Source organism: Pelecanus crispus, chromosome 6, assembly GCF_030463565.1.
Source record: "Pelecanus crispus isolate bPelCri1 chromosome 6, bPelCri1.pri, whole genome shotgun sequence".
Taxonomy (NCBI): Eukaryota; Metazoa; Chordata; class Aves; order Pelecaniformes; family Pelecanidae; genus Pelecanus; species Pelecanus crispus.
The window spans coordinates 60,463,638-60,477,078 of record NC_134648.1 but is presented as its reverse complement, the minus strand read 5'-3'; the positions used below and the strand labels follow the sequence as shown (position 1 = coordinate 60,477,078).

The 13,441-nt window shown below is 43.4% G+C and overlaps 1 protein-coding gene across 1 annotated transcript; it reads left to right on the top strand.

Moving 5' to 3' along the window:
- The first annotated feature begins 2,314 nt into the window (after nt 1–2,314).
- On the top strand, nt 2,315–10,153 carry SLC25A29 (solute carrier family 25 member 29). Its single transcript, XM_075713117.1, has 4 exons — nt 2,315–2,348; nt 3,956–3,999; nt 8,683–8,766; nt 9,410–10,153. The coding sequence occupies exons 1-4, from the start codon at nt 2,315–2,317 to the stop codon at nt 10,151–10,153; spliced, it is 906 nt and encodes a 301-aa protein (XP_075569232.1).
- Nucleotides 10,154–13,441: the final 3,288 nt, after the last annotated feature.

Genomic DNA, 13,441 nt, shown 5'->3' with positions numbered 1-13,441 from the left:
ACCTAAAAGGTGCCTGCAAAGAGAGAGGAAATAAATTGTTTTCCCTGTCCATTGTGGGCAAACATTAAATTTATGAAACACTTCTGATAGAGAAGGTAATTTCTCTGAGGCAGATTGCCTGGGAGATCAGACGATTTGAATACCAGATTAAAACCACTTTGGCCAGGAATGTTTTAGGCCAAGCTGATCCTTCCAAGGCTTGTGTTAGAAGACAGATGCATATAACATCTGGACTTTCACCTGCAGAGCTGTGTGCATGATCACAGTTCCTCTTGTGCATGCCAGAGTGGACAAGATTCCCAGAAAGTCACTTCCACATCTACTTGGAGAAAATGTTTATGGAAAAAGGACTGATCGGGGCTTCCTGTCTGATTTCACAGACTGGCTGCAGCTGTATGGGTTCAGCAAGGTCTAAGGTCCCCGTTAGGATGTAGAATGGTGTGTAATACAGCAGGAGTGGGCAGCTCCCAAGCCATTGGTGCTGCAGGCAAAGGGCAGGGCCAGCTTGCCTAACTGCTCTCTGATACCAACCGGTTCTCCCCAGGTGGGGCAGGTATGTGCATCAGGGAATCCAAAACATCCTGGAGACACCTGGGTCCTTGACTTGGTTTGACAGCGTCTGGAGATGAGAAGGAGCCCAACTGAGTGTTGGGTTGGAAGAAGACACAGGGAAGGTCAGGGACTCATTGAACGCTTTGTGTTTCCATCTTATCTGCTTATTAATAGTAATGATGGTCCAAGAGCTACTAAATCTGGGACAGGTTCTCAGGACTTGTTCTGTAGTAGTAGCTTCAGACCTCCTTGGAAGCATTCTTGTCTTTGTTCATTTGTTTGTGTTTTCTTTGTGCAGAAGGCAAAAGCTGGCTTCATTTTTAGTATGCTATTCCAATGCAAGATTTTATTGGCTTTATATTGAGCCGCTACACCTAGAAAAGCACTGCCATACCATGGAAAGCAATGGGAAAAAAAAAAAAAAAAAGAAGAAAAGGATAAAAATCCAGCTGCTTTTCCATTCTGCTTCTGGAACTAACTCTCTAAAAGCTGACTTTGTAGGCCCTGAAGAGATCATGTTACTCTAAACAAAGCTTGAATAGGCTACTTACTGCTCTAGACCACTGGTATTCCCCTCTCTCAGACATTGCCCAGAGAAATAACAAGCAGCTTAAACAAGGCTCCCTTCTGAAACTGTCAACAGCTTGAGTTTCCCGTTTAAAGGCTCTGGCATCAGGGCACCTTGAAACAAGGTAATGTTAGTAGGAAAGTAAAATTAATACGAAATGAGAAAAGCCTGCTGGGAGGGGAGAAGCCTCTTCTGCAGGGTGAAGCACAGCAGCAATGTTTAAGACCGAGATCCAGTGCTCTGCCAAGCCCCATGGGCAGCAGGGTCCTGATTTGTGGCCTTGGCTGTCAGAGGTAGTCTCCTCCCCACACTTGCAGCTGAGCCATGGGGGCAGCAGTTAGCAGGGAGCCCACATCTGTTTGCACAGCCCATTCCCTCTTCTCTGGGACAACAGCGGGTGGGGAAGGCTGGTTATAGAATCACAGAATGGTTTGGGTTGGAAGGGACCTTAAAGATCATCTAGTTCTAACCCCCCTGCCATGGGCAGGGACACCTTCCACTAGACCAGGCTGCTCAAAGCCCCATCCAGCCTGGCCTTGAACACTGCCAGGGATGGGGCATCCACAGCTTCTCTGGGCAGCCTGTTCCAGTGCCTCACCACCCTCATCATAAAAAATTTCTTCCTTATAGGTAATCTAAATCTACTCTCTTCTGGCTTAAGAACAACCCCAACTCCCTCAGCCTTTCTTCACAGGAGAGGTGCTACAGGCATTTCACCCCTGTTAAAAGGAGGCACCCCCTTCAGCGTCCTCAGGACATCAGCTCCGCAGGCCTTCCAACCACCAGCGTCCAGGGGTGCCTCACCCAGAAGGCAAGGTGCCCGCGGACAGCCTGCCTGAACCACCCAAAGCAGCTCTGGGGCTACTGCTGCTCCGCAGGAGGAATGCTCTGCTCCCCCCACCCCGCCCCCAATTTACTTCTGCTCAATTCTCCAGATGCGGCCGCAGACAGGAAGGGCCCCGGCCCCGCCCGTGCCCGGTAGGCCCCGCCCCGCCCCGCCCGGCGCCGGGAGCCGCCCCGACGCGGCCGCCAGTGGCGGCGGGCGGCGGGGGGGCGTCGTCCCGCTGCCCGCCCCTCGGAGGCGCGGCCCGGCGGCCCGGGCGCTAGAAAGGGCGGGCGGCGGGGCGGGCGGCGGCAGAGCGCGGAGCGGCGTCGCGCAAGGGCCGGGCCCCGCCGCGCAGGGAGGGCGCCAGCATGGCTCTGGATTTCCTCGCGGGATGCGTCGGCGGTGAGGAGTAGGGGGGGCTGCCCAAAAAAAAAAAAAAAAAAAAGGGCGGGGGGGGGGGGGAAATGCGGAAAAAGGGGCGAAAGGAGAACAGAAAAGGGGGAAAAATAGAAAATTTAAAAAGCGGGCAAAGCGGGGGAGAGGGTAAAAGGGGAGGGTGGAGGGGAGAGCTGGGCCCGGCGCTTTTATGTGGGGAGGGGGGATGGCTTTGGGCCCGGGGGCGGCGGGCGCAGCCGCCCCGCTGCAGGTGGGGCCGAGGCCGGGGGGTGGGGTGGGGGCGGGGCGGGCTGAGCGCCGGCGCGGCGCGCGCTCCCGGGGCTTTCCCGTAGCGGGGGGCGCGGGCGGGCCCCGCCGCAGCGCCGGGCTTGGCCCGGGGGGCTGGAAGGAGGGGCTGGCGGGGAGGGGGCTCCCTCGGGGTTAGCCAAGGGGCCGCAGCAGGCTCAGGGACCCCTCCGGCCTGGAAACGTTCATAGCGGGGAGCTTTAACGTGAAGAGGGGGCGACGGACGCTCGTCCTGCTCTTCCCTGTGCATCTGCTTACAGCCTTCCTTCTTCTATTTTTAGCACTTGCTAAAGGGTGTTCAGGAGGCTTATTCTTGCGTCTTTTCAGTTGTTTGCGTTTGCTGTTCACCTTGCCAACCTGGCAAAGAGGTGGTTTTTTTGGCTTTTTTTTTTTTTTTTTTCCCCCAGCTTCTCTCTGACTTCATCCTAGCGACCCCTGCTTGCCAGGGATCCCGCATGGCCAGTTGGGCCACTGATCTCATGCTGAACACAGTGCACATCACCGTTTTTGTGACTTAGACTCTCTTGCCACTGTGCTGGCCTTGAACAACCTGGACTACCCCACCCTAGAGTGGGCTTTGTATTTCTGCCACAGCTTCCTGGGGAGAGGGAGAGATAGTGTCTTTCTGCAAATGTGAGAAGGTGCAATGAAGCGCTCGTAGTTCTTGCCGAGACGGTCACAAATTGAACTTCCAGTTTTGGTGACAGAAGTAGGGAGCTAGAGGATCCCTTGCTTCAGCCAGTACTTGTGGGTTTAGTGCAAAATGCATGTGTTCAGATTAGTATAACGAATAGCCTTGCAGGTAACTTTTAAGAAGTCTTTTGATGCTAGAAGAAAGCAAAGGTTTTTGGTAATGCATGGTCCTTCTGCAGGTGCTACCATCACATCTGGAAAGGCTGGGGGGCAGAAAGCAGGAATTTTCTTCTGCCTTTAGAGAAGCTCCTAGGTTTTCTATGCCTCCACCGAGTGGCACATCCATGAAGTATTTTGCCTCAGGAAATCTGCAATCTCTGCCCACTGGATTTGCTTTGGGCCGAGGCCAGAGATCACTGCTGAACATCCCATATGACGTGGCACGCTCTGCAGTCACGCACCTCGACCCCCGCCGTGGGGCTCAGAAGCCTGAGGGCAGCACCGAGGCACCTCGTACTGGCCTGAAGGACTGAAGTGTAGATCTCCCACCTTCTGGCGTGACAGGATGCTCTTTGCTGGCCTGCCAGTAACGCTGTGCACTTACACCTCAGGCTGGTGGTTGTGCTTGGGCTGCTATAGCCCCAGACCCAGGAAGAAAACTGTGAGTCATAACCATGGCATGTGTTTTGTTTCAGGTGCTGCCGGAGTGCTGGTAGGACACCCATTTGACACTGTTAAGGTGGGTTGATTATGAAATACCTTTGTCTCTAGGCAGAAAACTTGGAAGTTTTTCCAAGGAGTGGGGGAAGGGAAAAAAAAAAATCCCCAGACACTGTAGGAGCATAAATCTGTGCTGGAAAGCTTGGAGTGAGCCTCCTCAACCACTGTTTATAGATTTGCAGTCTCCAGCTCTTCAGAAGTGGAAAAAAATTCTTTGTATGTATGATTCAACCCAGTAATATGACAAACATTGGCCTAAACTACAAGTTCAGCAGTGCAGTAACATCGTTATATTTGAAAATGCGATCTTACATTTAACTTAATTTTGTTCTAAGCTTGCTTCTCTGCAGCTGTTCATCACTAACTGCTAGAACTGCCTCTCCCTGCATTTGTAACTCAAACCTACTTTGTTACTAGGTTGAAAATTTGTGGTTTGTTTTCCCCCTCAAGCTCTGCTACTTGCTCCTTGAGCATTAATTTGTTGCACTAGCCAAAGGGTATAAGTGGTTAAAAATCCACAGCATGAAGCTTGTCTGGGGTTTTTTCCTCCCTTTAAGTATTATTATATATTTTTATAACTTTCCAAGTTAAAATGGATTTTCTGATAGTTGCTTAGCTGTATGTTAAGGGTAGCTGAGACCTGTTCAAAGACAAGATTTGAAGTCTCCTGGAGGGCCCTTCAGCCAGGACTCCCAGGGGCGGCAAGCCCATTTTTCAGAATGGGATGACAACTTAAATCACTTGGCAGCCTTAATCCAAAGTCTTGCAGTGGAAGAATAGAAGAAGGAATTGCCAATATATTCTCTGCTAAATTAATACACCAGATCATTTCACTGCACCAGACAGCACGCCACCCCCTAGAGCTATATTTGGAATACCTCTATCTTGCTGAATTTAGATATGCAAAGGGCTGATAGGGTTACCGAGGTCATCACCATTTTCTGTATTCTAGCACATGGTTAATTCAATACAGATTTTTCTAGCTAGTTGATATTAGTCCTTACCAGTCAAGTGCAAGCTGCTCAAATAGTAAAAACTGTATGTATGTTTCTCAGAGTATAGTAAATTTGACTGTTAAGTAATTGGGTTGAATTCTAGTATATATATTCAGGAATGGTATTATCCAGACTTGCATGGGGTTTTTTTATGGTGGTATGGGGCCAGCTGTCTTTTTCTCTCACCCCCATCCTGCCAAGTTTTGCACACTTAACCTAAGGTGATGGGTCATTTCACTGAAGCCAGCAAAACTGCTAAAATTCTATGCTCAGACTAAAGTTAAGCATGTGTGGGGTGGGTGGGTTTTTTGTTTTTAAAGTGGAACAGCTTCTAGTGCATGAAACTAAAACATTTAAGTATTTGCAAAACTAGGGCTCCCGTGCTAGTTCCAGCAGATCTATTAATGCAAAATAGATGTGTTGGCTTTAGAAAAAGCACTTGCTTTACAATAGAGCAAGTAGTTTGTTTCTGGATTATTTTAAATGTTTTATGAAATCCAGTGTGGCACACTATATTTTCATACCCATTAGAAGGTGGTATAAGCATTTATCTATTTTTTGTTAGAGAAAATACTAACATTTGTGTTATTAGCTGGCATAGTCACCACTGTATGTGGGAAAACTAATACTATAATCAGTCTTTGGAAAAAAAAAAGACAGACATTGCATAACTTGTATACGTATGTGTGTTAAGAATTAACCCTTTTTTTTATAATTCTGCAGTGTTTAAAGGGCTAGCTGGTAGTCACCTTAGACTGTAAGTTTTTAATGTAACTGGACAATGGGAAGGCTGCATAGATAAGCCAAATTTTTACTTTTATCTTGTCTTTTAAGCTCTTTTTTTGGCCAGTGATCATGTTTCACAAAGCGGGGAGGGGGTTGGTGGGACACACAGGGAGAGATTAAGCTGGTGAAGTCACCCTGCAAAACCTACAACTGAGCTGATCTCAGAACTGGCAAACTCCTTATCCCTGGTTTGTTGATGTAATGTATAAAATTGCTTTTTTGCTTTTAACTGCCTTTACTTTCTGAGCTAGGGGCTGTCTTCATTAACAGCAAAAGTGTTACTTTGTTGTAGATGAGAGATAAGCCTCATCACGGGAGAGTTACCTAGTAAGTATAGCCCAGGTGAACACTTCTGTTTCTCTCAGTCTTAATTTATTCCCAAATGTATTAGTTCAAATAAAGATCTAAAAGACTTATGAAGCTTTTTTCCTTTTTAGTTTTAAACTGATGTGTCCCTCTTCTACAGCTATGGCATGGAGGGAGCGGGGTTTAAATATCCCTCTTTTTTTATGTAAAGTCTTATTCTGAACCTTCTTTCTGGTATGCATTTCTGGCTATATACACTTCCACACACAGTGGCTCTAACACTGAATCTCAGGCACGCTGTTGTTGAGGTCTTATCCACTACATATTCTTGGAGGACATTTTCATTGCTCAAATGCTTCTAAATCACTTACTTTGCACATTATTAAATATTTGGACTGTTTTGGGGGTGTGGTGGTTTGGTTTTTTTGTTTAGTTTTGAGTATCTTTATGCAAGTCTTCAGTGATGTGAAATTACAGTGTGTTACTATTGGACCCAAAGCCTTAGTAACAGTGGTTTCAAATAAGAAGGAAGCAAGAATATTGTGCAATGAATAGAACAGACGGATGAATGTTGGGTGTGATTCATCCTTCCTATAGTTGTACACACTAAAGAGCTTGTTGACTATAGCATTAATATCCATAAATAAATAGTTTCATATACATTCATTGCCTGACCTGACAGTTTGCTAGTGTGGGTGCCACTATGTGGCCATCACTGTGCTCAAATAAAAAAGTTGGCTTTCATTCCTAGACCTGAAGCGTCAGTACTTAACTTTCTAAGTATTTTATCCTACAACAAGGCTTAATTGGTCAATATTTCACTAATTACTGAGACCAAAAATAGTGGGAGCTGTATGCCACCAGGAAATTCAACCTATATACAGAATATGACTAATTTTAAACTACTAAAGACAAGTGTATAGAAAAGTCAGAGTGAGAAGGCTCCTAAGCTGCAATTCTTCCAAAGCCCATACATGTGGAAGTCCCCTGACTTCAAGCACGGGGTTTGAAACAATAGCAATAAACTATAAATGGAGTAAAACCTTCCTTTTGTGCAAGTTTGACAGCTCATTAAGATTTATGACTTTGCTTGTGGGTCTGCTTCTTGAGCAGTTTTAACAATCTGCCTGCCCCCCAACTGTCACTTTGAGTAACAAAGGATTTATTTTCTTTGAATCCTACCATAAGCCTACTTTTAACTCTAGGAAGTTTTACAACCCTGTTCCATCTTAGAAGAGCTGAAGTGATCTCAGCCTCCCAGTACCACTGGCATACACTAACATGTATACTAAAAAGACAGTGAAAACTAAAGCTTTGATTTACGAAACATAAAATGACATGTTGTAGTAATATAAAAAAATACTGAAAAATGTAAATAATTTGGTTTTTGCCTCAAAGAAAGCTAACCTGAGTATAGAATTCTGACAAACCATGTCCCCAAATCCTTTTCTAGACCCACATAATCTTACAGATCTTTCATTGTTGTGGTGGTGTTTATTATTACTTTAGGCAAACAACGATAAAAAGATTTTAAAGTCAGGAATCTTTCCCCCAGACCTGATAATCTTTTCTTTTGTTTAGAGTAAGTCTTGAAGTTTTTTGCTCTGGCGTTGCAGCAGCAGCATTAAATGGTTGATAAGCATTTTCTCTGAGAAACATTGCAGCCCTCCGCGCTGGAGATCAAAACCAGATTTCTAACTTCCCCAATCCAGTTAAACCAATTTATTGAGTTTATTGCAGTGTAGGGCTTTGCGTGAACTAGGTAGCCTTGAGGCTTTAAGTGTGCTGAGGACAAATTAGCAGGAAAAACCAGAATTGGACTTTCCCATTAAAGGTTAAAAAAACATCTAGAAAAAGGGCCTGTCTCCTAATGTCACCAGCTGCAGTAGCATCTATCTGTCCAGTAGAACATACCCATTCAGTTTTGGAAAAGTTAATTTAATGCTAACATTAAAGGTTTGAAACAGCCACACCCTCACAAATTGTTTGCATTCAACAGGATAAAGAAACAGACTAAAATTTAAAAGGGTGAGTGGCTTCTTATTCCTTTCTTTATGCCAAATAAGACATCTTAAGAGTCACTTCCCAGCTACCCTCTGAAAAAAAATCAGATCTCAGTGAATGGTCCCAAGTCTGGTACCCAGAAACACTGTGGGTGGGTGTTGTTGAAAGTTTCCATCCTTTTAAAGTTATCCTTATTTTGTGCTTGACTTGTAAATACATTTTTATAAAATTCTATCAGGTTTGTACAGATATTCCTTAGTGTGAACAGAAGTATTCTTGGCAGCTAAAGAGTGTACTTATTGCAGCCAGTACTGGAAAACTTTGATCTGAAATTCTAGATAACAGTCTACCCTGTTGTACTTCCACATACTGTTTTTCTAATATTCACAAGAAGTTAATAAGCCTCCTCCCTTCATGTTTTTACCCCCAAAATTAATTCAAAACACTTACAGAATATTTTAAAATTATTTTGTCACATACGGCATTCTAGTGTCCAGCCTGTGCTCTTGCATATACATTGCTATAGCAAATCTCCATATATGTACAAGACACTAGTTTACCAATTAGGCTGCTCTTGACATAAAAATCAGTATCTATACAACTTTTTATAGGTTCGTCTACAAGTTCAAAATGTAGAGAAACCTCTCTACCGTGGGACCTTCCATTGCTTTCAGTCCATCATAAAGCAAGAATCTGTAAGTACAAAATTACTGCTTTGCATATTTTGTGTCTTCATATATTTTGTATTAGAAGGGTGGCAAAGCTCTTAAAAAAACCCCTACAAATATTGAAGATCAAGAGATAAGCATACTCTGAACCTCACCTGACCATAGGGCAGATATTGTAGTGCGAAGTTTGCCAGAAACTTTGTGAAGAAGATCACTAAGTTGGAAGTTGATATTTTGAAGTTAACTTTTTAAATAAGGTAAGTTATTTGAATAGCTAATCTTCCAAGAATCCAAGCAATCTGAGCAATGAATGAAGAAATCAGTGAGGGTTTTTTTCATCACTTAAGCTTTAAGACTATAACTAGAAGGGTAGCTTTAGGCTTTTAGCTACTTAAAAAATAAAGTGTAAAATTCACCAGAAAACTTTTCTCTGGATGGACTAAGATTATTTTCTGTATGTGTTCAACTAATGTTCGTACTGCTCAAAGCGTTTAGATGTTTGGGCCCTAGACAGTGATGAAATTAGTATTATAAAGCAAGATGGTACTGACCTTCTGGCCACCGTTAGAAAGTTAGGGCACAAGGGAGTGCCAGAAAGGCCATCTTCTGCAGTTTCAGGAGGTTATCAACACCGCTGTTAAAAAGCATTTTTCCTTCCTTCTTCCCTTAGGCTTTTGGACTCTATAAAGGCATTGGGTCACCAATGATGGGACTTACCTTCATTAATGCGCTTGTGTTCGGTGTACAAGGAAACACACTTCGTGCTCTTGGAAAAGACACTCCTCTAAACCAGTTCCTTGCAGGGTCAGCGGCAGGGGCTATCCAGTGCATCATCTGCTGTCCCATGGAGTTAGCAAAGACAAGAATGCAGCTTCAAGGAACAGGTGAATACAAACTAAAAACAAAGAACTACAAGAATTCTCTGGATTGTTTGATCAAAATCTATCAAAAGGAAGGGCTGAGGGGTATCAATAGGGGCATGGTCTCTACGTTCATAAGAGAGACTCCAAGCTTTGGCTTTTACTTCCTGACCTATGACTGCATGACCAGGTATTTAGGCTGCGAAGCTGAAGACAGTTATGTTATTCCCAAACTACTGTTTTCTGGGGGGATGTCAGGAATTGTGTCCTGGCTCTCAACTTACCCCATGGATGTGATCAAATCCCGGCTTCAGGCTGATGGAGTCGGAGGCGTTACACAATACAAAGGCATTTTGGACTGCATCCGAAAGAGTTACCATGAAGAAGGCTGGAGGGTGTTCACAAGAGGTCTTACTTCCACACTTCTCCGCGCTTTTCCTGTCAACGCAGCTACCTTTGCTACTGTCACTGTGTTCCTAATGTATATGCGGTCAGAAGACAACCTTCGTGAATGTGAACCAGGTCCAGTAATCCAGCAGCCTTCCAGTTTGTGAACCTTAGCTGTTTGTCCTCCTGATCCAAAGCCCGGCTGGTTGGGCTTTTTTAAACGTAAGAACTTGACCCGCACAAGTGGTGTAAATGTATGCTATCTGTATAAAGAACTCCTAAATGTGTCAAATTAGGATTTCATCTCATTACTTGTATAAACAGCATATTGCCTTATTAAGGACTTCATATCTAGTTGTATCCAAGTAAGATGGGACCTGCGTTTAGAAAGTACTGTACAGTTACTGTTGCGGCTCCAGAAGAAGATCTGGAGAACGTCATAGTACCAGAAATCAGGTTTTCTTCCACTCATGTTCTGAATGACTGAGTTGAGTTGAATGCAGAAATGTTTACAGAAAAGAAATGCTCTTTTTTGTATGTAACAGGAGTAAGTAAAGCCCTCTAAGGTGAAGTAGGGGAAGGAAATGAAATGTTTTGCAGGTAACCCTGAGCTGTTTAAGACATGGACTAGCATTCAGCTAGCCATGTGTTTTTCTTTTCCTCTGCTTTTATATGTCAGTGGTTTTAGTAGCAACGTTGTTCATACTGGTCTGCTAAAAAAAATTTTAAAAATTAAAAAAAAAAATTGTTCCTAAGCTACTCCCTTACCTTTCAGCTTTGAATAAATATCTTAAGCACAAAGATAGCATCTGCACTCATCTGTACTTGTTCCTTTAAATCTCAAGGCTTGTAAGGATTTAGGGGAACTCAAATCTAGTAAGATTGATGTTACTTGCCTTCACCTCTATTTCTCATTTGGTGGGTGCACAGATTGTATTGACTAGATTCAGCCCAAATAGACTTCATTCTCTGAAGTTAATGCAACTTTGCATCAGTTCTCCCAACATGCGTCATCATAGCAGCCAGTGATGTACAGAAGTCAAAGTCCTACCTGTGGAATTGCACAAAATGTTCGTGGGTGCAATGTCAGCTTAGCAGCTTGAGGTACTGTAGAAATACAAACATGGTTAGAACTGGAACCATTCCAGAAAAATAGGGATGTGTCTGAAATGGTTGGTGTTCAATACACTTGCATTATGAATTTAAACAATGCTTATTTTTATGTATTTAGTTACAGTGCTCCTGGAAAAAAAGACTGAAAAGGGTTTTGGAGAATTTTCTTGTTATGTTAATCATCTGTGACTTTTTCTTTTTTTAGCAGTCTGTTCAAGAGCGATTGCATTAGTCAAAGAGCTATAAATAGTTATTTCAGATTTGGAATAAGAACTACACATATTTAGCACGAACAGCCAGGAGGAAGGAGTGCATGTGTGTGAGGAAGGTTCCAGAATGTATCAAATGAGTTCACAGAGTACAACTTGTTACACTTTTGGTTGGGACAAGTGCAATATGTGGTTAATTTATATGAATTTTCTAAAGAAATCTTATTTCACAGCATTTTGCACTGTAACAAAATATGCTGGAGAAACCTGTAAAACTGGTATGTCTTTTTATACCTTGGAGGTATGTTGGATGTGTTAGTGCCTACTTGCACTGAGATTCAAATTGAATGTTAAATCTGTCTACTAAGCTGCATATGCACAACAACTCACAGCAAAGACCATTTACACCTTTGCACAGTAGTCTGTAATTACTGTATATAAAATTGAGGGAATAAATTTTTTAAAAATTTTGACTTTGCTTCTTTAAAGTTTCTTATGTTTTACTTGGATTCTTTCTTGTGTTAAATCTAGCTTGCAAGAGGGTGGGGTTTCTGGCTTTTGCCTGAAGAAACTTGTTCCCATCTGCCTTCCATGCACCACCAGGAAGTAGAGTGTCTTGCTCTGGCTTAGAGTGTATCAATCAGTTCATTGAGGCGAAGAAGGGAAGTTGCCTGAGCTTGCTTCTTCAAACCGATCTTTTCAACGAGTACCTCACTTAAAGATATAGGTACTAAGAGAACAACCCTGCTTTTGGAGCCAGAGAGACAGCAGCATGCTTGGAGTCTTCATATTCTGCGTTTATTTGGTTTAAGCAGTGTTGGTCAGCACCAAGGCTGTACAACTGCAGAAGACAAGTCCAGGGCAGAGTCCCATCAGAATCAAGTACAGGTCTGCCAACAGCACAGTTCACACCTGAATCAGAATAATGCTTGGCTCTAAGATGCACAAGTTCAGCAGAAAGCTTTGTAGGTTGTAGCTTTTTGGTTTTAGACAGCGCAACTAGTCCAAAGAGCATCAATATTCCAGACAAAAAGCCACACATGAAAAGCAGGATGATGTGTGTTATGACCTATGAAAAAGACCTCTCATTGCTGATGAGAGGTTATTTCAGGTACTAGCTCCACTAATTCATCTTCTTAAAGGGTAGACACATGTGACTGAAAGAAACCCTGTCAGCATCAGTTTGCTAGATCAGAAGAGGGAAAGGCCACCACTTCAACTAACCGTGACCGGGGGCAGTTCCAGTCAAGTACCTTGTGTTCTCTCAGCAGGAGCAACAATGTTGAACTATGGCACAGAAACAAGTGCTTGGAATAAGCAGTGTCTCCCTAAAAGACAGTAACACCATCAAAAGAGAAAGAGCTACACAGTGTTTTACTTGCAGTATTTACTAAAATGCTGTCTCCAGAAATTCATCCATCTGGAACTTAAATAATCAGTATCAGACACTGGAGGTTACTCAACAAGCCTAGGAAGAGGGGAAAAAAACAGCTTTCAACCTAGTCTGACACCACTTGTTTGAAATCTGTGCAACTCCTAACTATTAAATCAAGCTAGACAATAGCCTCAGCCTTTTTAAATGCGACTCAGTTTGTTCCTGCTAGATTTTTGATATGTCAGCTGATTTAGCCAAGTCAGATAGAACCGTATTGTGCCTCCCCAGATCTTCCTTCCCACAAGCATCATAAAGCATCATGATACTGGGCAGGAGATGCTCTATTAATACCCCACAACTGAAGGGAATAAGAAGCTAAAACCCACTGGAAGTAAAACTCACCTACTATCAAGTCCCCATGCTCTACTCTTTCTTATGACCCACCTGCTACTGGATGGGTCATACCAGTGTTCCAGGTTGCACAAAAACGCTCAGTTAGGACAAGATGAAAAAAAAGCACCCAGGTACAACCCTTCCAAGTTTTGAAGAAGTTGTTATAGTGAAATTACTGGGGTGAAATTCAGTTCATTTATCATGTCTGCAACCATAACATGATAGTATTCGGGGTTGTTTTTTTTTTTTTTTTTTGGTCCTCTCTTCCTTGCCTTCCTCCGCATATAGCTTTTTTTACAGTTCACATGAAAAACAGCAAGACATTCAAGAGATGAAAACCTGTACATTGCAGGTGCAGGACAGGT